This window comes from Theobroma cacao, chromosome 1 (genome assembly GCF_053813885.1).
Source record: "Theobroma cacao isolate CCN51 chromosome 1, ASM5381388v1, whole genome shotgun sequence".
Taxonomy (NCBI): Eukaryota; Viridiplantae; Streptophyta; class Magnoliopsida; order Malvales; family Malvaceae; genus Theobroma; species Theobroma cacao.
In genome coordinates this window covers 6,574,860-6,602,025 of record NC_142639.1, presented here as the reverse complement: position 1 = coordinate 6,602,025, position 27,166 = coordinate 6,574,860, and the positions used below count along the sequence as shown (strand labels likewise).

The window sequence follows — 27,166 nt, the reverse complement described above, 5'->3', positions numbered from 1 at the left end:
TTTTAAGGTTCACCAGTCCATCTAGGATGTCTGTTCTATTGGGAGGCAACATTGCCTTTTCTTGATTTACACAGCTGTGTTTTTCTTGCTTGTGATTGACCTTGCAGATTCATTGATTTGGGTGGGGATTCTTCATGCCGTGCTTTAGGTCCATGGGTTTACAAGGGAAAGGGGAGGTCGATGTTGTGGGACTTGGCACATGTGGTGATGTTCTCCCCTTTATCTCCTCCTTTGAGGGTGGTGATGTGCCTGGGGTTTGAGGGGCTTGAGTCTTGGGATTTTGCGGGTCTCTGCGGATGGAGTGTTCAAAGGCAGGGGCTTTGCTTGTAAGGCTTTCTTGTGGCATTGAGGTAGGGTGTGGTTGACAGGGCTGCGGGTGCGCTTTGATGTTTGACTGATGATTCTCCAGGGTAAGAGTCATGTGGAGTTGATGGAGGTTTTCTGTTTCATCCGTGTTCCTGAAGATTTGTTGAGGTTAAAGGTGCTTCTTTCTTTGGTGCCAGCGTGCTGTTTTCTCGGTTGAGCTTTGATCGTGGCTTTAGTTTGCTGTCGAACTAGCCCTCCTTTCCTCAATGTTGAGCTAGTCTTAGGCAATGGCACAGCTCCCTTCTTTTCCCCAATGGAACGTTTTTGCAGGCTGGAAAGGGTTGTGAAGCTCTCTGTTCTTTTGATGCTCACGAGGTTAAGGTTGGACAGCTTGGGTTTGCTTTCTTGGTGAGTCTCGGAGATCTTTTTGCTTTCAGACTTCTTACGTGTTTTTGTTGGTATGATTAGCCTTTTTTTTTTTTTTGTAAATTTCTTATGATTTGTGTAGCCCGGCTCCTTTATGTTTATAGGGGCTTTTTTCTTTTCACTGCTGCCAAAGGCTTTTTGTGCAGCATTTTTGCGTATTGTACAAGAGTAATGGTAATGTCCTTTTCAAAGCTAGCTTTTTATGCCTAGAGAAATCTTCAACCAGGTTGGTGCTAGACTTGTTTGGACATTGTAGCTGTTGGCTTAATAAAATCCAACTTAAAAAAAAAGTGATTTTTGTAATTTTTTTTTGTATTATTAATATACTCATCGAATTCTATCAATTGATTATTTTTTATTCAATTTTAGTTTTATTTAATCATTGTTAAGGGGGAATTTCACCTATTTTATCTAAGGACATGCTTGGTTAGAGGGAATGGAATAGCTATTCCTTCCCTATTCTCATTATTGAGATAAAATTACATTTGGTTTAATAAAATAGTTATTCTTCAGATTAACTATTCCAAAAAAAGTTTGAATAGCTATTACTAAGGCTTCCCTTGGTAATAGCTATTTCAAATTGTTGAAAATAAGAAAAGAAGTTGATTAGACAAATATACATTTTACAATTTAAAAAATTACCTTATAAAAAAATATTAAACTTATTTTTTTTCTCTCTCTTCCTCACTCTTTCTCTCTCTAAAGCACAAAAGACACAAAATTTTTTACTTCATTTTCAAAAAGAGGGAAATGAAAATATTTAAATATTATTTAATATATTAATATTATTTCACTATAATAAGCATTATAAAGCATATTACTTAATATTATTATTTGAAAATAATAAATGTAATAAAGAATATTATTTAGTATTATTTAAATTTAATGAAGAATATATTTTATCTTTTAATATTAAATATTATTTAATTATAATAAAAGGTTTAATTATTTTCTAATACAAAATATTATTAAATTATAATAAAAATATGTTTGTATTTTGATGAAAATATTATTTAATTATAGTAAAAGTTATTTTGATTTTATTGCTCAAAATATTTTTATCTTTTAACAAAATAAATTCTTTAATTTTAATAAAGAGTATTTATTTCTCATCATACTTTTTTTGTTTTTAATTAAAAAATCTTTAAATTTTAATAAAGGGTATTTATATCATTTACCTATTATTCTTTAACTATTCTTAAAATTATTCCTGCCAACCAAATAATAGAATAAGTAATAATAGCAATTTCTATTCTATTACATTCCCATAACCAATTTACATAATAATTATTCTTTCTCTATTCTATTCTTTTAGAATGGCTATTCTATTCCTATTCTATTCTTTTCAGTGAACCAAACATGCTATAAGTGTTGCCTTCTGTAATTAGGATATGATATGGGAAATCATTATGTTTTTTTGTCGATGCAAGCAGACATGTATATAACATACCAAACTGATCATACTGCATGTAAAATTAAAACTGAAACCTTAAATTAAGCAAGAATCTTAGGTACAACAAGAAAATAGCTAAGAATCAAAGGAAAAAGGTCAAATCAAGCCTAAATTCACGAGTTTTCAGCGATCTTTAAAATAATTACCAAAACTCCTTACTTTCTAAAACTTTGGTTTCTTGCTCTTTGATCCGCACTGATCATCGGCGTCACGATAGATTTCCCCATACTGAAAAGGAAAGCTTGGCATTGCAGACTGCCCAAAGGGTGTCATTGCCTGCATAAACGGACCGTAGAAGCAAATCGGGACTCCCCAAGGGTTATTGAACATCACATTGTCCAGCATTGAAGCTGATGGATCATAACAAGCTTGGGGTGAAAGTGAACTGTAAGTTATGCTGCTACTAGACTCCCCATCCACTTGAGTGAAATCCGAACCGTTTGTGGACAGCATCATCGAATTATCGAAAGGATTTACATTGAAGGGCTGCATTTGGAGAGCCTCACCAGAAACAAAAGGGTAAAAGGAAGGCACAATATTCATGTCAAATGGTTTTAGTCCTGACATAGGTTGTTGCCGGCTTGTGACTTCTAAGTCCAAATTCTTTTGAAACAAGCAGGGTCGAGCTTGATTAGAATGATTAAGTCTTGCTTGTGTACTAGGACCAGTCAATATCCCTGATTTTGAATCTTCAATCAGACACTGATGGTTTCCCTTTATCATCTTGATCTTCTTGGATGCAGCTTCCAGGTTTGAATCAAACCTAGCAAGAAGTGCCCAAATTTGGTTGATCGAGAAGTTGTTGATACGATCATCCCATGTAGAAAACTTGGCATCTATATTAGCTTTACGCAATTTACAAATCTCATCATCAAGCTTCTTTTGGCGAATTGCAAAGAAATCAAACACGTTAAAGCATTTCCTTTCACGTACATCCAAAGGCTTTCCCTTGTATTTGTTGATGACATGCATGACTTTAGCAGGATCTGAAGGCCAAATCTCAAGCTTAGCAGGGCCATCCTTCAATTGGGGCCCGTAAATAATTACGCACGTCTCAACACCGCAAAGAATGGAGAATTCGTGAGCCTTCTTTATCAAACCCTTTTTTCGCTTTTGGTAGGTTGAGACACGAATCTTCTCCTTCGTTATGAATTTCATGTTCATTTTTCCACGACCCATCTGTATAGATCTTTATATTGGCACAAAAAAATGCTTAGGACATAAAATACATGCACACAATACATTTTACATAAAAAATTTTATATATAATTGTTAATAAATAAAAACTCCATGCACATATCATGTTACAGAAGAATTAACATAGAAAAGGAATATAGGTCAAAGAAAGGCGATGCCCCTCAATTAGTGCAGAATTGAACTTTGAAATTGACAACTAAAATCCGAAATCGTAAACTTTAAATTGGACAAATTGGTGGGGACGTTCTTAGCAAACTGTAGGCGATTTACACCAATCAAGGGATCAAAAAGGTCATACAATAGTGTTTTTCTCTTTAGCAAATCAAAGAATCACAGTAAGAAAGGAAAGAGAAGTTTTAAACATTCACAGAAACAATGAAACCCATGAACAATTTTTTTTAAAATCTAGATTAGATTCAAAGCCTTTTCCACGCCTGCTGTAAAAGAAACCAATGTATGAAAAAGAAGAACCAGAGAACAATAATAAAATCAGAAGAAAAAAAGAACAATACAGGAAAAGACAAACGGCTAGCAACTGAACAAAGGTTAGCTAATAAAGAAATGGCAGTGTAATAAAGCACAGAAGTAACTTACCTTAAGCTTTCAATGGTTTCTCTGGACAATATTTCTCAAGGCAATACAAAGAAAGATAATGGACTTCCTTTCGAATTTTATAGATGAGAAATTAATTAGGTTTTTTTTTTCCATTCATTTATTATGATTATGATTATTGGTACAAATCAAAGATTCTGATTTTTATTCATAAAAATTAGGGGTATATATTTTTCTTAATTACCTTAAGTACACATTGTGGTAATGCCAAATCTTTTATGTTCCTGTTTTTTAGACAAAGATATGGTTAAATCGGTGGGAAATGAACACTGAAAAAAGATAAAAGAGCTGAAATTATTATAAGTAAAAGTCTAATTCCCTTTTCTGTCCTCATTAATTATAATGGGAATTTATGTATGATTTACGATTGGAAGTGGAGGCGGAATGAAATCCCCAGTATAATCCGTCAAGTTTTATGTAACTACATACTAATTTCAAATTAAGACATTCAATTGGAAAGACTTCTATAGATGGTAACAAATATGAATTCAGAGCTTTCTTCCTTCAGATGATGTACATATGTAATGATTTTTTATATTTTCTTGCTTCAAAAAACTCTTATTCCTTCTTTTTGTACAACTTATTCATTTTATAATTCAAAATATTATTTCATTAAACAATAAGGTAATTAATTAATTAACATTGTAACTCTTGGCCAAAGAAAATTAATACACAATATATTGTATTTTAACCAAAAAAATTTATAAGAGGGACTAAACTGTAATATTAATTGTCACCATTTAGCTCATTAATAAATGTTATCTAAAAATTTGTTCAAAAAATCTTACTTTTCTAAACAAATCAAATAATCATGAACACATAGTAATATATATATATATATATATATGAGCGAAAGAGTTAAAAGATTAGGCTTTCATCTTGGATTGGGGGGGATGGGGTTTTGTTGTTGGCCGGTGGGCCTTTCTTGGCCTTTAGGCTGGCAGGCGGGCCAACACTAATTGTAATCTATTTGAGAAAGTCTGTAAATTCATGCTAAAATGTTGCCCAGTTGAACCATGACAACATCAATTGGCAAACTGCAATTAACAGCGGAAGCATTTAGGAATTGAAATTTAGCCTCTTAGCATACATAAAATGACCAAACTTTTAAACCCAGGCGAATGGTGAACACTACAATCGGCTTACATTGGCGTTGCAAAAGACCATTTTGGTCCCAGCTCTCCTTAGAGTTCAATGTCAATAGAGTTACATCATCTGTTTCAGACCAATCTACATGAGCTCACTCTCTCTTTTCTCCAAATTATCCGAAGGTAGAAGGAAGTGATGGAATACTGGGGCATTTGCCATTCTCAGTTAGGAGCGTTCTCACTTTCTTTCATGATCAGCAATACTGATGGATTTCAGGCTGTTACAACTTGGATTTCTGTGCATTCTTTATCAACAGGAGCTGGTAAACAATTCTCATCCAGCATTCTTTGCTCTCTGGTTTTTCCCCACAACACACTGTATAGCCCACCAATCAATAACAGCCCCCCTAAGACACTGAAGAAACAATAAGAAACTAAGGTTAGATATTGAAATCAGAATTCAGAAAGATAACTTGAAGGCTAAGATGGTTATAACTTTACCTTCCTAAATTGATAATCTCGCATAAGAGAAATGCAGAACAAAATATTGTGAAGATCAGATTCAATGGTGTTGACATGGCCAAGAAGACAGGCCCTTTCTTCTCAATAACCCATGCTTGTAGGTAAAATGTCACGCCCGTTACCACAATCCCCTGCCGTAAGCAGCATAGAATTCATCAACACCCTACTACAGATATGTGTCTATAGGTATGCGTATATTTGCATGTATAAGAACAAGTGTAGCAGTAGATGTTTACACAGTACGCTACTGCAAGGAGTCTAACATTCCAGCCCAGTCTCCATTCGTAAGGGTCTCTTTCCAGAGCAATAGCAATAGCAAATGATTGAATTGTGCTTAAGAAGCACTGAAGAGCTGTAAAGAGAAGTTTTGAAGGGTAGCTCTTCAAAACCCGACCCTGTTTCACACCAAAAATTTTCTTCATTGTCCTAAAATGGAAGTACAATTTTATCATGGCACAACTTGATCTGGATAAATGCCTACCTGCAATACGAGCCATAAGCCCCAGAAACTGTTGGAAATCAACATGAGGAAACAACCCTTTATCCATGTGTCACCGGAGGAAGTACGTCTCTGAAGGTTCTGGCTATGGTGGTGCTCAAACAGGTGATGGAGGCAGAAAAGTTTCATATGGGGACCCTTGTAAAAGGCAAGGGTCAATGCACCAGCCAAACAAATTAGTATTCCTACAATTTTTGCAATCCCTGGAGTTGTCTTCAGTCTCAACACCTCCATTCTGCCATTCAAATTTCATCTTTTTAGCCAATTTGATTGAATAGATACAGAAGCAAAGAAACCATCCAAAAAATAATACAAATACACGAAACATTCCAAATTAACCATAACTGTAATTTACAATTTTTTTCTGGATTCCAACTTTCTTAATTAGACAAAATGAATATATATATATATATATAAATAAAAAGGAGATGAATGTAGAAGAAAGACATTGCTAAACTTTCTGACATGGTTTTGTTTTACTTGTTTCTCCCAAGAGACATTGTGGGAAAGGTTGCAAATACATGTAACTCCAAACTTAGTGGGGCATTGAATCAGAGCAGATCCAGTTTTTGACAATACCGTTATCCTTGACAACAAGTAAGTGGTCCAATGTTGATAGTTCAAGTTCTGTCACAAGCAAATTGTATGGCATCGAGATCATATCTGTTGAGTCCATATCATAAAATCTTACACGTGCTGTATATATCAGGATTCAGAGCTGTGTTATATGGACTCGATTTAAGTGTTAGACACGTACCGATATCCGAAATGGATTTGTTGGAAAATTTTATCTTCATTTTAAGGATGTAAACATTCACAGAAACAATGAAACCCATGAACAATTTTTTTTTTAATCTAGATTAGATTCAAAGCCTTTTCCACGCCTGCTGTAAAAGAGACCAATGTATGAAAAAGAAGAACCAGAGAACAATAATAAAATCAGAAGAAAAAAAGAACAATACAGGAAAAGACAAACGGCTAGCAACTGAACAAAGGTTAGCTAATAAAGAAATGGCAGTGTAATAAAGCACAGAAGTAACTTACCTTAAGCTTTCAATGGTTTCTCTGGACTATATTTCTCAAGGCAATACAAAGAAAGATAATGGACTTCCTTTCGAATTTTATAGATGAGAAATTAATTAGGTTTTTTTTTCCATTCATTTATTATGATTATGATTATTGGTACAAATCAAAGATTCTGATTTTTATTCATAAAAATTAGGGGTATATATTTTTCTTAATTACCTTAAGTACACATTGTGGTAATGCCAAATCTTTTATGTTCCTGTTTTTTAGACAAAGATATGGTTAAATCGGTGGGAAATGAACACTGAAAAAAGATAAAAGAGCTGAAATTATTATAAGTAAAAGTCTAATTCTCTTTTCTGTCCTCATTAATTATAATGGGAATTTATGTATGATTTACAATTGAAAGTGGAGGCGGAATGAAATCCCCAGCATAATCCGCCAAGTTTTATGTAACTACATACTAATTTCAAATTAAGACATTCAATTGGAAAGACTTCTATAGATGATAACAAATATGAATTCAGAACTTTTTTCCTTCAGGTGATGTAATGATTTTTTATATTTCCTTGCTTCAAAAAACTCTTATTCCTTCTTTTTGTACAACTTATTCATTTTATAATTCAAAATATTATTTCATTGCCTTTAGGCTGGCAGGCGGGCCAACACTAATTGTAATCTATTTGAGAAAGTCTGTAAATTCATGCTAAAATGTTGCCCAATTGAACCATGACAACATCAATTGGCAAACTGCAATTAACAGCGGAAGCATTTAGGAATTGAAATTTAGCCTCTTAGCATACATAAAATGACCAAACTTTTAAACCCAGGCGAATGGTGAACACTACAATCGGCTTACATTGGCGTTGCAAAAGACCATTTTGGTCCCAGCTCTCCTTAGAGTTCAATGTCAATAGAGTTACATCATCTGTTTCAGACCAATCTACATGAGCTCACTCTCTCTTTTCTCCAAATTATCCGAAGGTAGAAGGAAGTGATGGAATACTGGGGCATTTGCCATTCTCAGTTAGGAGCGTTCTCACTTTCTTTCATGATCAGCAATACTGATGGATTTCAGGCTGTTACAACTTGGATTTCTGTGCATTCTTTATCAACAGGAGCTGGTAAACAATTCTCATCCAGCATTCTTTGCTCTCTGGTTTTTCCCCACAACACACTGTATAGCCCACCAATCAATAACAGCCCCCCTAAGACACTGAAGAAACAATAAGAAACTAAGGTTAGATATTGAAATCAGAATTCAGAAAGATAACTTGAAGGCTAAGATGGTTATAACTTTACCTTCCTAAATTGATAATCTCGCATAAGAGAAATGCAGAACAAAATATTGTGAAGATCAGATTCAATGGTGTTGACATGGCCAAGAAGACAGGCCCTTTCTTCTCAATAACCCATGCTTGTAGGTAAAATGTCACGCCCGTTACCACAATCCCCTGCCGTAAGCAGCATAGAATTCATCAACACCCTACTACAGATATGTGTCTATAGGTATGCGTATATTTGCATGTATAAGAACAAGTGTAGCAGTAGATGTTTACACAGTACGCTACTGCAAGGAGTCTAACATTCCAGCCCAGTCTCCATTCGTAAGGGTCTCTTTCCAGAGCAATAGCAATAGCAAATGATTGAATTGTGCTTAAGAAGCACTGAAGAGCTGTAAAGAGAAGTTTTGAAGGGTAGCTCTTCAAAACCCGACCCTGTTTCACACCAAAAATTTTCTTCATTGTCCTAAAATGGAAGTACAATTTTATCATGGCACAACTTGATCTGGATAAATGCCTACCTGCAATACGAGCCATAAGCCCCAGAAACTGTTGGAAATCAACATGAGGAAACAACCCTTTATCCATGTGTCACCGGAGGAAGTACGTCTCTGAAGGTTCTGGCTATGGTGGTGCTCAAACAGGTGATGGAGGCAGAAAAGTTTCATATGGGGACCCTTGTAAAAGGCAAGGGTCAATGCACCAGCCAAACAAATTAGTATTCCTACAATTTTTGCAATCCCTGGAGTTGTCTTCAGTCTCAACACCTCCATTCTGCCATTCAAATTTCATCTTTTTAGCCAATTTGATTGAATAGATACAGAAGCAAAGAAACCATCCAAAAAATAATACAAATACACGAAACATTCCAAATTAACCATAACTGTAATTTACAATTTTTTTCTGGATTCCAACTTTCTTAATTAGACAAAATGAATATATATATATATATATAAATAAAAAGGAGATGAATGTAGAAGAAAGACATTGCTAAACTTTCTGACATGGTTTTGTTTTACTTGTTTCTCCCAAGAGACATTGTGGGAAAGGTTGCAAATACATGTAACTCCAAACTTAGTGGGGCATTGAATCAGAGCAGATCCAGTTTTTGACAATACCGTTATCCTTGACAACAAGTAAGTGGTCCAATGTTGATAGTTCAAGTTCTGTCACAAGCAAATTGTATGGCATCGAGATCATATCTGTTGAGTCCATATCATAAAATCTTACACGTGCTGTATATATCAGGATTCAGAGCTGTGTTATATGGACTCGATTTAAGTGTTAGACACGTACCGATATCCGAAATGGATTTGTTGGAAAATTTTATCTTCATTTTAAGGATGTAAACATTCACAGAAACAATGAAACCCATGAACAATTTTTTTTTTAATCTAGATTAGATTCAAAGCCTTTTCCACGCCTGCTGTAAAAGAGACCAATGTATGAAAAAGAAGAACCAGAGAACAATAATAAAATCAGAAGAAAAAAAGAACAATACAGGAAAAGACAAACGGCTAGCAACTGAACAAAGGTTAGCTAATAAAGAAATGGCAGTGTAATAAAGCACAGAAGTAACTTACCTTAAGCTTTCAATGGTTTCTCTGGACTATATTTCTCAAGGCAATACAAAGAAAGATAATGGACTTCCTTTCGAATTTTATAGATGAGAAATTAATTAGGTTTTTTTTTCCATTCATTTATTATGATTATGATTATTGGTACAAATCAAAGATTCTGATTTTTATTCATAAAAATTAGGGGTATATATTTTTCTTAATTACCTTAAGTACACATTGTGGTAATGCCAAATCTTTTATGTTCCTGTTTTTTAGACAAAGATATGGTTAAATCGGTGGGAAATGAACACTGAAAAAAGATAAAAGAGCTGAAATTATTATAAGTAAAAGTCTAATTCTCTTTTCTGTCCTCATTAATTATAATGGGAATTTATGTATGATTTACAATTGAAAGTGGAGGCGGAATGAAATCCCCAGCATAATCCGCCAAGTTTTATGTAACTACATACTAATTTCAAATTAAGACATTCAATTGGAAAGACTTCTATAGATGATAACAAATATGAATTCAGAACTTTTTTCCTTCAGGTGATGTAATGATTTTTTATATTTCCTTGCTTCAAAAAACTCTTATTCCTTCTTTTTGTACAACTTATTCATTTTATAATTCAAAATATTATTTCATTGCCTTTAGGCTGGCAGGCGGGCCAACACTAATTGTAATCTATTTGAGAAAGTCTGTAAATTCATGCTAAAATGTTGCCCAATTGAACCATGACAACATCAATTGGCAAACTGCAATTAACAGCGGAAGCATTTAGGAATTGAAATTTAGCCTCTTAGCATACATAAAATGACCAAACTTTTAAACCCAGGCGAATGGTGAACACTACAATCGGCTTACATTGGCGTTGCAAAAGACCATTTTGGTCCCAGCTCTCCTTAGAGTTCAATGTCAATAGAGTTACATCATCTGTTTCAGACCAATCTACATGAGCTCACTCTCTCTTTTCTCCAAATTATCCGAAGGTAGAAGGAAGTGATGGAATACTGGGGCATTTGCCATTCTCAGTTAGGAGCGTTCTCACTTTCTTTCATGATCAGCAATACTGATGGATTTCAGGCTGTTACAACTTGGATTTCTGTGCATTCTTTATCAACAGGAGCTGGTAAACAATTCTCATCCAGCATTCTTTGCTCTCTGGTTTTTCCCCACAACACACTGTATAGCCCACCAATCAATAACAGCCCCCCTAAGACACTGAAGAAACAATAAGAAACTAAGGTTAGATATTGAAATCAGAATTCAGAAAGATAACTTGAAGGCTAAGATGGTTATAACTTTACCTTCCTAAATTGATAATCTCGCATAAGAGAAATGCAGAACAAAATATTGTGAAGATCAGATTCAATGGTGTTGACATGGCCAAGAAGACAGGCCCTTTCTTCTCAATAACCCATGCTTGTAGGTAAAATGTCACGCCCGTTACCACAATCCCCTGCCGTAAGCAGCATAGAATTCATCAACACCCTACTACAGATATGTGTCTATAGGTATGCGTATATTTGCATGTATAAGAACAAGTGTAGCAGTAGATGTTTACACAGTACGCTACTGCAAGGAGTCTAACATTCCAGCCCAGTCTCCATTCGTAAGGGTCTCTTTCCAGAGCAATAGCAATAGCAAATGATTGAATTGTGCTTAAGAAGCACTGAAGAGCTGTAAAGAGAAGTTTTGAAGGGTAGCTCTTCAAAACCCGACCCTGTTTCACACCAAAAATTTTCTTCATTGTCCTAAAATGGAAGTACAATTTTATCATGGCACAACTTGATCTGGATAAATGCCTACCTGCAATACGAGCCATAAGCCCCAGAAACTGTTGGAAATCAACATGAGGAAACAACCCTTTATCCATGTGTCACCGGAGGAAGTACGTCTCTGAAGGTTCTGGCTATGGTGGTGCTCAAACAGGTGATGGAGGCAGAAAAGTTTCATATGGGGACCCTTGTAAAAGGCAAGGGTCAATGCACCAGCCAAACAAATTAGTATTCCTACAATTTTTGCAATCCCTGGAGTTGTCTTCAGTCTCAACACCTCCATTCTGCCATTCAAATTTCATCTTTTTAGCCAATTTGATTGAATAGATACAGAAGCAAAGAAACCATCCAAAAAATAATACAAATACACGAAACATTCCAAATTAACCATAACTGTAATTTACAATTTTTTTCTGGATTCCAACTTTCTTAATTAGACAAAATGAATATATATATATATATATAAATAAAAAGGAGATGAATGTAGAAGAAAGACATTGCTAAACTTTCTGACATGGTTTTGTTTTACTTGTTTCTCCCAAGAGACATTGTGGGAAAGGTTGCAAATACATGTAACTCCAAACTTAGTGGGGCATTGAATCAGAGCAGATCCAGTTTTTGACAATACCGTTATCCTTGACAACAAGTAAGTGGTCCAATGTTGATAGTTCAAGTTCTGTCACAAGCAAATTGTATGGCATCTAGATCATATCTATCGAGTCCATATCATAAATTCTTACACGTGCTGTATATATCAGGATTCAGAGCTGTGTGATATGGACTCAATTTAAGTGTTAGACACGTATCGATATCTAAAATGGATTTGTTGGAAAATTTTATCTTCATTTTAATGATGTAAATGTCTTGTTTATTTTTTTTTAATTTAGAGAAAGAGGATTTGAATTTTATTTTTTTAAACAGAAAAATTATGTATCAATGAGCCAAATGCTTGGACGTTAAATGTCTTGCTTGCATACATGTAAAGTGTTTCAAAAATGTTCAAAATGAATATACTAAGCTAAAGTAAGAACTCTATGGAACACAAATTACTTTTTAAAGCCTAGAAGCTTAAAGAGCAGGCCTATCAGATTGCAACCAAAAACTGGCCTTGCAGATTTCCACTGAATACTCCAGGGTTCATTCACTTCAGAAAGTGCTAGAGAAAAAGTAAAAGTCTAAAGCAAATGCAAGTCACAACATATTTAGTTGTTTGCTTTTATGACAAACCTGATATTCATTGAGCAGAAAAGATTTATGAAAACTCCAAAAAATATCAAATAGTAAAGACCAATGTTATTGTTGTTTTTTAGAACTTATTTTACGAAGAGTTAAACTAACAAATAGCTAATTAAAAGAGCATTTGACAGTTTCTATAATTAGATCACGCGTTGGAAATTTTTGGTTAGCCTGTCTATGTTGCAAGGTTTAGTGTTTTAAATGTTTTTGAATTAATTACATATCGGCATTTTCTCTTTGGCTACTACACCATGGGACCCTATGTTTCTTTTTTGACTTTGATTGAAAGGCACAATATAACTAATGAGAAGAATAAGAATAAAAAAACAAAGATCGTTGCATTGAGCAAGGTTTTCCAAGGACATTATTGACGATGTTGCATATACCCGATTGATCTTGAAAAAAAAAAGATCAAAACCATTAACTATCTAAAATAAATGCCTTTTTTATTTAGAAAAAAAAGTAAACATTTGAAATTGACTTATAAATAAAAGATATATACATTTACCGTTAATTTAAATGATAAATTGTTAGAATAAAGTTAAAGACTTCATATGGCATAGCAGTTTAATGTCAATAAAATTAACTTTTAAAAAAAATGATAAATTGTATGTATTGGTAAATATGTTTTTAATAAATGAAGCTTAATTTGGAACTCCAAAATTAATATGTAGCAACTAGCAAAATCTTTCACTATAAACAAGAAATTGTTTTTTATAATATTGTGTGTGTGCAAATTTGGAACGTAGGATTCAACATAAAAAATTGTATTAAAATAATGTTTTTAAGCTCTTTTTTTTTTATATGATAATTTCCTATGATTGAGGGATTTTTTTTATTCTTGACCAATAATCAGAGGGATCAAAGGTAAAATCAAGCAAATAGTAATACTAATAAAATATTTAAAACATTCCTACAGGGACTAATAGAAGGGCAAATTGCCCTGCATATTCCCATTCCTATAAGAGTGTCAAGCCCTTTCCACCGACCAGATTTTTAAGACAAAGCTATTCCTTATCAGTTGCAACCTAAACATTCTTTCCTAAGAAGCAACCTTCTATCAATTTTTAATTAATCACAGTTAAAGAGGAAGACATTCGATACAAGAATGATTAGGTCTAATGAATCAATGAGCTGTCTGTCACATGGCATGCTTACTATATTTTTTGCAAAAATAAAACTAGAATTAATCCACTTAAATTTAGTATTAGTTAAAAATAAGAAAAGATATAAAAGTCGATTCTAAAATAGTAATTTCCCTTTTAAAAACAAGTTAAATGAAAGAATTAATAGGACTTAATCTCAACACGCGTGAATATATGAAATAAGGTACTTCTCTCTTTTGAAATTATATCAAATAATGTTATTGTAGAATATGAGTGATGAATCCATGCATAATTTGGCATCATACATCTGAAACTTGAAGCATCTACGAAGCCTAATGCTGATATTTCCATGTCTCATGCTAACATCATTTCCGCTTCTGATGAGAAGCCGCGACTAATTAATTATTCCTTCTCTTTTTTCTTTTTCTTTTTCACTTTTGGGTAAAAAAAATGTTAGCATCATTCACTAATATGACATGCTAATTAAACGATGAAATTTATCTCCAAAGAGATATCCTAAAAGAAATTTACCTAAGAAGGATATATAGAGTGAAATTTATAAGATGAGAGCATATATCATTCATCAATCTAAAAGAAGACAAAAGAATGGATATTGAAAAAAAAAATCAAGAGCTAGAACTAATTACCTGAGTAACACTGCCAAGAAAAAAGTGATGACAGGCAGGCAATTTGTTGTTGCAGCAGCTAAAGTTGCAGAGGTATAAATCAGGGCAACGCCATAGATATCCAAGCTTAAAGTTATCCTGAAATTGAAGAAAACGAGTGAAAATTGAAACTTGAAAGTCATGCATATTGCTTTTTCATTTTCTATTGATAACTTTGAGTGCGATGGCTGCAATATGTTAATTCAACAAGCAATTTCAACTGGACATACCCGCATAAAGATAGCATAAAAATCTTGCAGAAGGTCATGAATGATAGAGGCGGCGCAGTTTTCCTTGAGTTAGAAAGAAAATAATTACTCAAGTGGATACATAATATATACTGAACTTTCAAAGAAAATTGGCCAAAAACCAGGGAAAAACTTTAAAGGCTAATTGAGAAATTTACCATTCAAATAACAAGGCGAGAGGGATCAAGAAAACTGTTGCTGCAGCCTGTCTGTAAAAAACGAACACAAAATTGTTCATGCCGCCATCAAATGCAGCCTTGGAGAGCAAGAACATGCCAGCATAAATAGATTGTACGAGAATAGCAGCAAGATAGGGCTTCCTTTTATCCATTGTTGAAGAAGTTTGGCACTTGAAGTGAATCAATGGAGGGGTTTATATATATATAAGTGGAGGGAGGATGGGCAATGAAGGGAATGCTCATTGAAACTAACATGCTTCTCTCTATTGGGACGTGTGTGGTGAAGATAATGGGACTCCTTTTCTAGGGGCAAGGGACCACCAAAAGTTATTGGTGATGTCTCTATTCATTATTATTCATGCAGCGATCTTAGAATTGGCTTCTTTGATAGCTGGATTGGTGCCCTTTTTTAGGTGTTTAAATTTGAGGGATATACTGCAATTATTTTCCTTTTGTTATTATTCATTTCTTCCATGTTAAACACTGAAATCTCATTCCTCACCCCGCGAGGAATCTTTTTCGGTTCAATCATTTTTTAAAGTAATGCCAGAACCTCTTTTCTCACACTATTAGCCATTAAATCTCAATATAAGTTATAAAATGACCTTAATTGCTTGGTTTGTATTTAAAAAGGGTGTATATATATATATAAAACAAATTAATCAGCAATTTCATTAGAAAAGCATCCAAACATTTGACTTCTTAGTAAGTTTATTTATTTGTTATATTTTTTAGCTTGAATTCATTACTTAATTCGCTCTCACTTAAGAAGATTTTTTTTTTACATAATACTCAAATAAATCCTTAAATTATGTAAAAAAATTTAAAATAATACTCAAATAAGTCTTTAAATTATGAAAAAAAATTAAAAAAGTCTTTATTCTTTTATTATGTTTAATCAAACTCTTATATTTTTATTTTGGGTCAAATAAGTTCTTGTGACTAATAATTGACTAATTGTCATTAATGAAAATATCACTTGTTATTTTATATCTATATGACATTGATATAGCTTTCATATAGAGAGTAATCAACGCTACGAAAGTATAGAATAACAAATAGTATTTTGACTAAATCAATTATTAGTTGTAAAAGCTTATTTGATTTAAAACAAAAATATAAAGACTTATTTAATTTCAAATAAAAATATAAGAATTTGATTGAACGTAATAAAAGTACAAAGATTTATTTGAATTTTTTTAAAATAATTTAAAAATTTTTTATGTTATACTTTTTTATTTTAAAAACAAAGGCATTTAGAAGGTCATCTTATTTGGAAAGTTATAAAATAGGGGAAAAGGTTTGAAGCTGAGCCAAACGGGCCTCATTTAGTCCCCTCAAAGTATTACTTTTATTTATCTTCCAGATAAGTATTACTTTTATTTATCTTCCAGATAAGGCTTACGGAGCCAGCACTTGATTACGCAACTGAAGCTTAAATTGACATTGTAACAAGGTTTTTTTCTTTTCCCCTCTTGGGAATGACAGCCATGATCTTTGCATATAAATATATATGAGGAAATAAAAGGAGGAATGGATAGACATCACTTTTTCTGATCTATTTAAAATGTGGGGCTCCATTCAATGATTTGGTTTCTCGAATATAATGCAATATTGATAAACAGGGGTAAAATTAGTCAACTTTTGTTGAGAGGGTCAAAGATTAAGAGGAATAAGGGTTAAAATTTTTTAAAATTAATCTATTAAACTTAACTAATAAACAAAAAATTCATAATATACAATAATTTTATATAAAATATAAATAAAAAAAACAAGAAAAAAAGATTTACAATAAGTTTTTAGAAAAGTTGTGCTCGATGTTTGAAAAATGACGTGTGTTTTAGTGGTGAGTTATAAAGAAAAAAGTAAAATAAAAATAAAAAGAAAATGCTTGCTAGCTCTAGCTTCATAATATATGCAACCCATTAAGACTCATATTTATGCACTATGTTGCTGGTTTGAAAATTGATAGAGATTCTCTATGATAGTCTGTAAATCAAGACTAGCGAAATGAATTGATTTTCCTTTCGGTATTGATGTATAGTTAGAGCGAAGTCTGTCCATTAAAGATGACAACCAATGCTTGCTGAGATTTTCTGTAAACTAGAGAGCTTTATATGGAGATTGTGTAGGAGCCATGTGTTTCAAAAGAAAATGGCTCTAAACTTTGGTTGTTTCTGCTGCTAGACTGCTTCATTATATGCAGCTTATCTCATATTAGGGAAATGTCCTATATGTTTTTGTTGTAATACTACCAAAATGAGGTAGGTTTTGTACACATCTATTAAGTAATGAAATTTTATCGAATGCTTTTCAAAAAGTAAAAAATAAAAAGACAAAAGAAAAGAGAAAGAGAAAAAGAAGAGAGAGAAAGAAGTATAGTGAAACCTAAGAATTAGGATAAAATTGAGTAGGATTTAAAGTATCATTTTATTATTTTTTATTTATATTAATTATTAAATAAAAAATTATTTTAAAAAAATTAAAAAATATATAATACTTATTTGGGGGGCCATGGTCCTAATAACTATACTATCTTTCATTCCTAATTAAAATATATATATAATGAATAAAATATTTTTAAATTTTTGGTATTACTTAGCTACCCTCCGCCCTTGCTGATGAACTTATCTTGACCATCATCTCCAACTTCGTTGTTAAGTTGAAAACATATATAGGCATCAATAATTAATAAATTAATTGAAAATGCCAATTTATGATGTTTTCAGTTGAATTTTGTTTAGATATTGGAGATCCAGAACTTCTGATTTTACATCAAATTTCATGTTATCTTGAATTGTGCATATGTTGGCCAACTTTCTTGTTTCAAGAACCTTAATCTCTTTAACTGGATACATCAAATTTCAATTTAATGAAGTATCAATTGAGTTCTAAAAACTGAGTGAGAAAAAATTGAAGTAAAAAAAAAAGTTTAAGATTGATTTTAAGGTTATCAAGTACACTATGTCAATTGCGCGTCTCAAAAAAAGAAAAAGTTCAATATGTCAATTATTTCTCACACCGACCATAAATTCCATTGTATGTTAAGCTTAAACGAACAAAAGTATACAGGATTGGTCCACTGTTATCTCGGACCATTATTCACCCTTTCTAGGTTACGTAACTTATGTCAAAAGTTGGAAAAGCTACTAGCATTTTGATCACTTGCAACATCTGGTGGTCTTGCAATATTAAATGAGTCACGTATTTAAAATTGTGGACTTGGCATGCACTGCATGCATTCCAATTTTATTTTGGCAAATCAACATTAGTTAAGTTGTGCTCATATTGTGGAATATTGTATATATAATTGCCAAGGTATTGAACAAGGATGCCGTGGATATATGGAATGACAAAATTTCCCCATGTTTCAGCTGGATTTTTATCTATGATCTCCTCTTTTCTTTTCTTTTTTTATTGTCACTTTCGTTTTAAAGATAGATAAGCAAACCTCATGCGTCACTGTGACCATCCCTCATGCACGTTCAATTTGCTGGACCACAGGTGAATTCCCTTCTTTGGTGAAGAAATAATTTGGGTTAGCTACTTTGACGTAACTGAAGTTAGTGGTCGATCGGCATCCCAAGCCAAAGAGAGCAGCAGCTTGGACGTCTTTAAATCTTCGAGATGGAGGTTTCAACTTTCAAGCCAGCAGCAACTAAATGCATGAGAAGGTTTACAATTCCTCTACAACCAACAAGGAATTAAATAATTTAGTTAAGGTGGGATCCAAGCAAACAGTTCAGTGGGCGGTCCAAAGGAATTTGCATTAAGATCGGATGACTTTAACTCTTGAAATCGAGTTCTTTTGTCATTAACACCTTTTATAAGGATTACAATTTTGTTTTTGAAAAGTAAAATATGTATATTTCTTTCATAGATTAAGGATTACATTACTTCCTCTATCACCAAAAAGAATTAAATGTGCGTGTATATAATTACAGTCAATGGTCTGTATGTTTTTATAATCTTGAGATCGAATTCTTATGTTGTTAACGCCTTTGTAAATGAGAAGGATTACAACACCTTCGACACCAAGAGGATACTATAAAAAGCTATAGACATATCACATATGTGTCCACAAATTAACATATTCCCTTAATTAAAAAAATAAAAAGGAAATCTACCAACCAACTTTCAACAATGAAAAGTATATGAATTTCAGAAACATAATTATTTTATCTTCTATGCATTTTTTTTTAAAAAAAAAACAGTCTCCCTCTAACGAGCCACAACTGTACTTCGTGATGGCAGACACGATGCATGGAATATAGTTGGTATAAATGGCCGCCCATTCCTTGGTTTTATCATGCTATTTCTTTAATGTTTGTTTTGATTTAAAATAGATTTGGCAATGTTACTTTAAATGTTCAAAAGACTGTTTCATGATGCTTCTCCTGTTTCAACAGATGCCTGAAGCACTAAGATTTTAACAAATGATTCTTTTCCATTTCCTTTTCTGGCGAGGTTTGCTTTATTTGAAATAAATCCATTTTTAATGGTATCTAATCTAAATAAAGTAGAGATTAAATTCTTGGATTCTTCTTTTTCATTTCGTTTCACCCTTGTTTAAATCCACCATCAATCACTTTAAAACGTTTACGTTAATTTTTAAATTACTAACTTCAATAAAAGAATATGGAGTAAGTTATATCAGATATCAATGACAATGACTTTTGTATAATATTTTATTTTTATCCTCAATTTTAAATTTCAATTTTTTAATTTATGAGTTTTTAAAAATATTTTAAATTAATCCATTATGTCAATCATTATTTAATTCTACTGGAATTTACCACCTCAATGTCACATGGAAGTCCACATGGCAAAACTAAGTGGTCTTAGATGCTTGGATGTTCGCATGGTAAGAAAGGCAAGTGTTTATGCCATGTGGATGTCCATATGATCAATATTTACTTAAAATTTTTTTCTTTATGTTTGTGTGTGTTAATTTCTTAATTTGATTATGTTTGTGGGATTTTGAATGTTTAGTTGTTTACTTAATTTAGATGTTATATATTTCGATTTTGTAAATTATAGAAACTTGAAAAATTTTTGTTTAAATCATGTCAAATCGAATTCATCAAAGTACATTTTGGTTAGTTCGGTTGTCCCAAAGAGTTCAATCAGTTTGGTCGGCTGTCAAAATAATTTCAATTAGTTCAATTTCGTAGGTAATCAAGCTTTGTCCTATCATAGACTAGTGCGACTAGAAAAATAATGCATAGAATCCATCAATTCTTGAGGCTTTAAGAGGTTTCACTTCAAATAAGGCATCATGTACTTCGTTCCCCTCAATTGGTTTAACCAAATTAAGATAATCAACATCAATAAGTGTAGGGAACTTACCTCTGATGGGGTAAAGTGGAATCAACGCAATTTGTTTCTTCGTCGAGTTACTCTAAGATGGAAATATTTAGTATTTCCATCTCCCAATTTGATTCATTCCATCCCAGCCTTTTGCAACCAAAAAGCTCTCTCTTAGCGAAACACATTTTCATACTCTACCCTTAAACTGTACTCCATTTCTTGAAGGTGCCAAGATAAATTAAGTTCTAAAGTCTTCTCCACATCACCCAATCTTGCTAGCAACCGTTTCTTTCTGTAAAAAAATATTGCCAAATACCTCCCTATTCCATTGGTGAGTTTTCTCAGAAAAGTTCAACATATGAGCTTCAAGATCACCAAAATTACGCCACGTTTGTTGAACAAAATTGCTAAATTCCTTATGAGCAAGCCAAGCCACTTGGAAATGAAAGCTAGCCTGTACATGTACATTCTAGTTGTCTACTAAGGAGACTAATAGTGGCTTATGATCAAAATGCACATGGGGCATATGATGAACAATAGCTTCATAAAATAAAAGCCACCACTTTGTGTTACGCAATGCCCTATCTATCCTCTTCAAAACTAAACCTCAGCTCCATGTGAATTTAGGAACCTTTAAACCAAGATCAATCAAATCAAAGTTAATAACAAATTGTTGAAATTTTAAACAAGGACGACTGCCTCTCTATGAGCCCCCCGCCTTCTTATGAGAAAATAAAAATGCATCAAGATCACCTATCACTAACCACGGTCTATTAACTCTTTTTGAAAATTCAGAAAGTTCATCCCATCAAGCTCATCTGATGGAAGAATTAGGGTGTCCATACACTACCAATAGGAACCAATTATAACCTGTTGGGCATTTCAAAGCCAAATGTATACACTAGGAGTGATTTCTGATCACTGAAAAGTGAACACATTTCTTCCACAAAACCTAAGTACCTACAAAGAAACCCAATGCCTCTGCTCATGTGACATATCAAAATTCAATGCACCAACTATTCTATCTACCGCCACCCCACTTATTCTAGGTTCCATTAAAATAAGAATCGAAAGTTTGTACTGATTAACAAAATCTTTCATCACCCTGACAAACCTTCTATCACCTACACCTTGACAATTCCAAACTAAAATTTTTAATTCCATAAATTAAAATTAAAAATAAAGTGAAGGAATTCATAAGTTATTTAAACCCTTATTTTTATCCTCTACCAACATGGAGCTATTCTTAGAAGAACTATCAACTAACTCCATTGCCGAATTAGTCTTTTCTCAATCCAATCGATTACTTTTTATTGTCTCCTCCCCTCCTACCATTTGGGATAATACATTAGATTGAGATGAAGAAACCACATTTTTCGACCTAGCCTTCTTCTTAAGAGAGACCTTTTGTGGACGAAAGAACATCTTTTGTTTCGGAGCTTTATATTTCTTTTTGTTGATAATAATGCCACCAAGTTTTTCTGCCCTAACAACATTATCATCCATCTGCATTAAGACGACCTCATGTATTTGTTAGCTATTTGTTTATCTACTATAAGAATAGTACAGTGTTTGATAGAATTCAACAATCTCTCTTGAACCACTGCTTCCACATGCTGTGACTTTTGTGATGAGAACGAAACCATACCTTCATCTTCAGTGATACGTACCTTTTTCTCTTTCTTTTTCGAAATATCCTCTAGCCTAGCTATCAATTCTGCATCCACAAAAAACTCATCCCCATTGTTTTCCTGTTCCATCTCGGTGCTATTATTCTCTTTTCCAACAGGTTTCTGGATCATGGGAATGGGACTTGTTTTCTCTTTTGTGGTCGCCTATGCGGAAATTTCTACTTTCCAATTAATCTTCACACTATTCTTATGTCCATCATTAAGTAAATTATCAAAACCAAAACCTTCCTCTAATACTAAAATCTTTATCCATATCCAGTCTTACTATTAACCCTAGCCATAGTTGTAGCAATATGTCTTCCATCAGCACCTCTAAGCTTCTTCTTGGAAACAAGCATCCATGGTTTGAATAGCGATCCCTTTGATGCTGTTCTTTACAACACCGATCATCTTGAATGTTTTTCATTTGGTTCTCACCAAATTTATGACATTCTTCTTATACATGCCTATACACTCCGCAAGAGAAGCAAACCCTAGGGAGACCTTCGTATTCCACCATTTGCATTCTGCCCTTAATATAGAATTTTGGGATCAATGGTTTTGTCAGATCGAGCTCCACAGGAATCTGCTCAAATTTGCCTCTCTTTTCCTGCCTCGTGTTGTAATCGATTTTCAGTAAACGACCTAGAATAGAACCAATCTGTTGTAATATGGATTTATGGTACAAATGCAGTGGCATCCCGAGAAACCTTACCCATGTTGCTACTGCAGGCAAATTTTTTGAACCTTGCACATAATTTGGTGACCACGGCCTGACCATCAGATAGTGTCTCTGAATCATCCAAGGACCATCCAAGAGGGCGAGCTCTAAGGTAATCACCTACTTTAGCGAATTTCACCAAATAAGATTTGTCATCCAAATCCACAACCAAATACCTGCCTTTAGGAGCCCATAAAGCCACTATTTTATAACATGACCATCGATAGAAATTGGACGACCAAGCATCTTAACTATCATCGATCTTTGTCATTGTTTAATGAGCTCTTCCTATTTCCTATCCGATGTTTTGATAGAGGGCATGTCATTCACCATTTCAACCCAGAAATCATCCAAAAGCTCATCCACTCCATCAGTGTTCTCCATTTCACTGTTATCATTCAACTCGTTACCATTTTCCATCTCCTCATCCAATAACAAATTTCCTTCCAACAAAAAACCATCACTTTCTGACTGCATTAACGCCTCTTTAAAAGAGTGGTTACCACGCATTGTCAACGAGCATTAGCAGATAGTGGATCATTGTTCTCCTTTCTTAACCTAACTTTCTTCTTGGATCTATCGTCCAGAAGGGAACGGGTAGGGTTTTTTCGCAAAGGGTCTTCAGCCACCATTTTGTTGACTTCTATAAGATAGAGTTAGAGTGTTTTTGTAATTTTACATGATATAATATTTGCTTGGTTAATTGAAAATTTTGCTTTTTATTATTTAAATTAAGCAAGGAAAAAATAAATAGCAAAAAAATTTTCCAACCCAATTTTGTGATCCCAAACTATTGGTTGAATCTTCTAAACCAATTTTATTAATTCAATTAACGTTAGGAAGACAGAAGAAAAACAAAGGAAGAGCCCTTTATCTGTACGAATTTTATTGAACAGTATGCCAATTAAGTCAGAAAAAGCCATCAAACGTGCATTCAATACGCTTGAGGGTCACGTCCTTGTCCGAATCAGAGCAACAACAAGATATGAACATAATATTATTACGTTCAAATACAAGCCGAAGACTATCAAATCTTTGCATGTGGCATCTTTTTTTTTCTATGGCAATTATTTTCTTCGGTAAAAGAATATGCAAGATTCTTTTTGAAAAAGAAACATGATATTCCTGAATATTTTGGGTGGGTGGCATATGATGAGTACTACTAATACCATATAAGGAATAAGTTGCCTTTTTGCTTTTAATTAAATAATTAATTGTATATTAATATGCATTGAACAAAAAATACTCATCTTTAGTTTGCTGTGTAATTTGTTTTCAATACTTATTAACATTACAAAACTACAAAAAAAAATCTTCTGGAATTTGTAAATTTAGGAATGTTAACCGATGAGGTAGATACCTATTATTTTTGAGATATCTTAATCCAAATTTTATAAATATTTGATTAATTTTTTGAATTATTATCCCAATCTTATAAATAGTTAATTGGTTATAATTGATTTTATGAAATAAGAGAGATATCTAACTCCCGTTATACAACAAAAGCCTACGATTGACTTTCATATGAATCAAGTTAATTCAATCAAATTTATCTTCCACCATGCCAAAGATGGGAAAATCTTTTGTAAGCAACTAATTTCATTTTTTGAGAAAAGAAGGTAGTTTGAACAGAGTTTTTCTAGCTTAGTAACACATAATGTGACCACTAAAACAAAATTAAGTTTTAACCACACTTCTTTAAGTAACATATTTTTTTATAGTGAAATCTTAAAAAATACAGCTATTTAAATATTTAATTTCACTTTATTCACATTTAATTGCAATATAAAAAAGTGTAACATTTGTTAATGTATGCAATTTTTATAATTACATTTTATTCATAATATATCTAAAAATTTATATAATGAAGTTAAATCTACGACAATGTTCTAAAAAGTATAAAAAATAATTATTAAAAATATTTTTAATAACATATTTTAAAAATGTACTGTTTTAAGTTGAATTTGTTGTAAGTACTTCAATCATTAATCAATAATGCTTTAAAGAGCTGTTCTCGTAAAGTACAATGAACATGAAAAAGTCACCATGACTCGAATTACTTGTTTTAGATTTTGGCAATGTGTATCCGTACAAAACAACAAAATTCAATTAATTTTGTAAGATTTTGCATGAATTTCCTTTGAGAAAAGAGTAAAAGAATATTCCCAAGCCCAATAATTTCATCCAACAATGGTCATGTGCTTGGCCTTGGACCAAACAATCTTGAGACTGCTTGAAAGTAAGAGTGCGTTAATTTCACAAAGTCCACAGAATCACAAAGAAATAAAGTGGCATGTGTCTTTCAATAAGGGTCTTGCTTTCCAGCCTTGTGAAAAATACTTTGATGTTCACAAATCAACTTTGGACGTTAAAGCAAGATGTTGATAACTCGAGACCAATAGTCGTGTTCACAACAAAAGATCGAATCAATAACATTGAACCATAAATTTCCAATAATACTAGGACTTTATTATTACTTCTTTTTGCATCAGAACCATGACGAAATTTGCATGCTGTCGTCGCAAAAGACCAGGGAGTAAGGAATTACCAAAACGTAAATTAATTTCCATGCAGTAACGTTGTTCTTATGGATCCCATGCCAATTAATTTATTGCTTTTGGACTTGGAAAGTGTCGCTATGACAATCAACATGGGCGGCCCTTGGCTATAATCATATAGGTAATTATATATCTTATTTGCTTTTGATAACAAAGCCCAAATGTCATGATTGCTTGTAATCTTTTTCTAGTTTTAACCGTCCACTTGTAGCTTTATATTAAATTTGTGCTAAAGAAAAAGGGTTTGGTTCCTTTTTCTTACTTTTCTGCTCATTATTTCTCAATATATCCATCACCTCCGTATGCATATGTAGCATTCATCTATAAATTAAAAATAATGGAAATTAAGAAGCCGTCCCCATTATTAAAGAATGGGTAATGATAAAAGTGTTTTCTGGTGATTGTGGTATGTATAACAATTCAAACAGCCTTTTTCTTTTAATTTATGGATTGATAGGTCAATTTGAATTGATACATGAAGATCTTTTCTGCATGACAATATTAGTCGATTTCAAGGTGGTTTTGAGTATTGAACACGTTGATGATGAGAAATGCAAGAGTTAGGCACGTAATAAAGGGGAAAGCTTTGCGCATCCATTGTTAGTTTGGACGATCATAGAAGATTTGGCCGAAAATAAAAATGTGATGGAAGAAGGTGCCTGCCGTATTTGTCTTTCATGATTTGTAAGACAAAATATAAAACAAAAAGATTCGCAAATTTTCCATAACCTCTATGATGTAAAGTAGTAGAAAGACATTAATGTTTCAGTTTTTACTTGAAGAAAATTAAAAAGCGTAATGGACAATAATTCGATTTTGTTTATTATTTTGTGTTAATGACAATACCGTAGCAGTCGTTTTGGGCGTAGCTGGCTTGATTAGCCATGGAATTAGGGCTGTCCAAGGCAAGGCTAAAATTAGAAGAAAGAAAGTTAAAGAACTAGACATTATGCTACAAATTCTTCCCAATGTTCAAAATGACTCAAACTAAAAAGAAAAAACGTTGAGGATAAATCAACTGTTAACCCTTGCTATATCGAATTAGGACATTGTGTTCTCGTGCTGGCCAGGGAGGCCGAAATTGTGACAACTATCTGAAATATAAGTATAGGCAACCCATAACAACAATTGGACCCAAATTTTGTAGCTTTAGTCCTTCTTATCTTAGATATAAACAAAAGCCCAAAACAAGGCCTAGGTGTGCCGGGGAGAGTGAGTTTGATGAGGGAGGGGTCGCTGATTTTTTTCAAAGATCCCATTATCACATTGCGTACGAGAGATTAGGAGGACGGAGGGATTGTTTTGCAGCTTGCTCTTTTTAAGTTTTTTTTTTTAAAAAAAAAGCTAGTTTTATTCTTTCATCATTGATCATATCATGATAAATCTTTAATCAAATTAGTCAAAAACTTTAATGGCATAGGAAACCTAGTGAGGGCAAAATCACTTTACAATTAAAGAAGGTTCACTGCTCAATAAGGTAAGTGTAGGTAGAGGTGAACAAAATCAAATTCGACTAATTACCTACTCAAATTAAATGTGATTTGAATAAAATGATTTGGTGTAATTAATTTAAAATATTTGGTTCAATTGATTTTTTGATCGGTTCTCAATTTTAAAATTTGTAGATCAATCCACCTTAAAAACTAAATGAATTTTTTATAATATTTTTTATATATATTAAGAAGAATTGATAGTAAACTTAATTAATAATATACTTAAAAGA

At 32.9% G+C, this 27,166-nt stretch overlaps 4 protein-coding genes across 4 annotated transcripts; all 4 read right to left on the bottom strand.

Moving 5' to 3' along the window:
* Positions 1–2,347: 2,347 nt before the first annotated feature.
* On the bottom strand, positions 2,348–3,364 carry LOC18611743 (floral homeotic protein PMADS 1-like). Its single transcript, XM_018116981.2, has one exon. The coding sequence runs from the start codon at positions 3,362–3,364 to the stop codon at positions 2,348–2,350; it is 1,017 nt and encodes a 338-aa protein (XP_017972470.2).
* A 1,659-nt stretch (positions 3,365–5,023) lies between these two features.
* LOC108660474 (WAT1-related protein At5g64700-like) lies at positions 5,024–6,585 on the bottom strand. The gene is made up of 5 exons (XM_088809970.1): positions 6,551–6,585; positions 6,086–6,338; positions 5,841–5,999; positions 5,584–5,735; positions 5,024–5,497 (listed from the first exon to the last, which is right to left on the bottom strand). The coding sequence occupies exons 1-5, from the start codon at positions 6,568–6,570 to the stop codon at positions 5,356–5,358; spliced, it is 726 nt and encodes a 241-aa protein (XP_088666096.1). The 5' UTR covers positions 6,571–6,585; the 3' UTR covers positions 5,024–5,355.
* Positions 6,586–7,871: 1,286 nt separating this feature from the next.
* Positions 7,872–9,433, bottom strand: LOC148764477 (WAT1-related protein At5g64700-like). The gene is made up of 5 exons (XM_088809944.1): positions 9,399–9,433; positions 8,934–9,186; positions 8,689–8,847; positions 8,432–8,583; positions 7,872–8,345 (listed from the first exon to the last, which is right to left on the bottom strand). The coding sequence occupies exons 1-5, from the start codon at positions 9,416–9,418 to the stop codon at positions 8,204–8,206; spliced, it is 726 nt and encodes a 241-aa protein (XP_088666070.1). The 5' UTR covers positions 9,419–9,433; the 3' UTR covers positions 7,872–8,203.
* A 1,286-nt stretch (positions 9,434–10,719) lies between these two features.
* LOC18611742 (WAT1-related protein At5g64700-like) lies at positions 10,720–15,371 on the bottom strand. The gene is made up of 7 exons (XM_007048159.3): positions 15,164–15,371; positions 14,988–15,050; positions 14,740–14,856; positions 11,782–12,034; positions 11,537–11,695; positions 11,280–11,431; positions 10,720–11,193 (listed from the first exon to the last, which is right to left on the bottom strand). The coding sequence occupies exons 1-7, from the start codon at positions 15,334–15,336 to the stop codon at positions 11,052–11,054; spliced, it is 1,059 nt and encodes a 352-aa protein (XP_007048221.3). The 5' UTR covers positions 15,337–15,371; the 3' UTR covers positions 10,720–11,051.
* Positions 15,372–27,166: the final 11,795 nt, after the last annotated feature.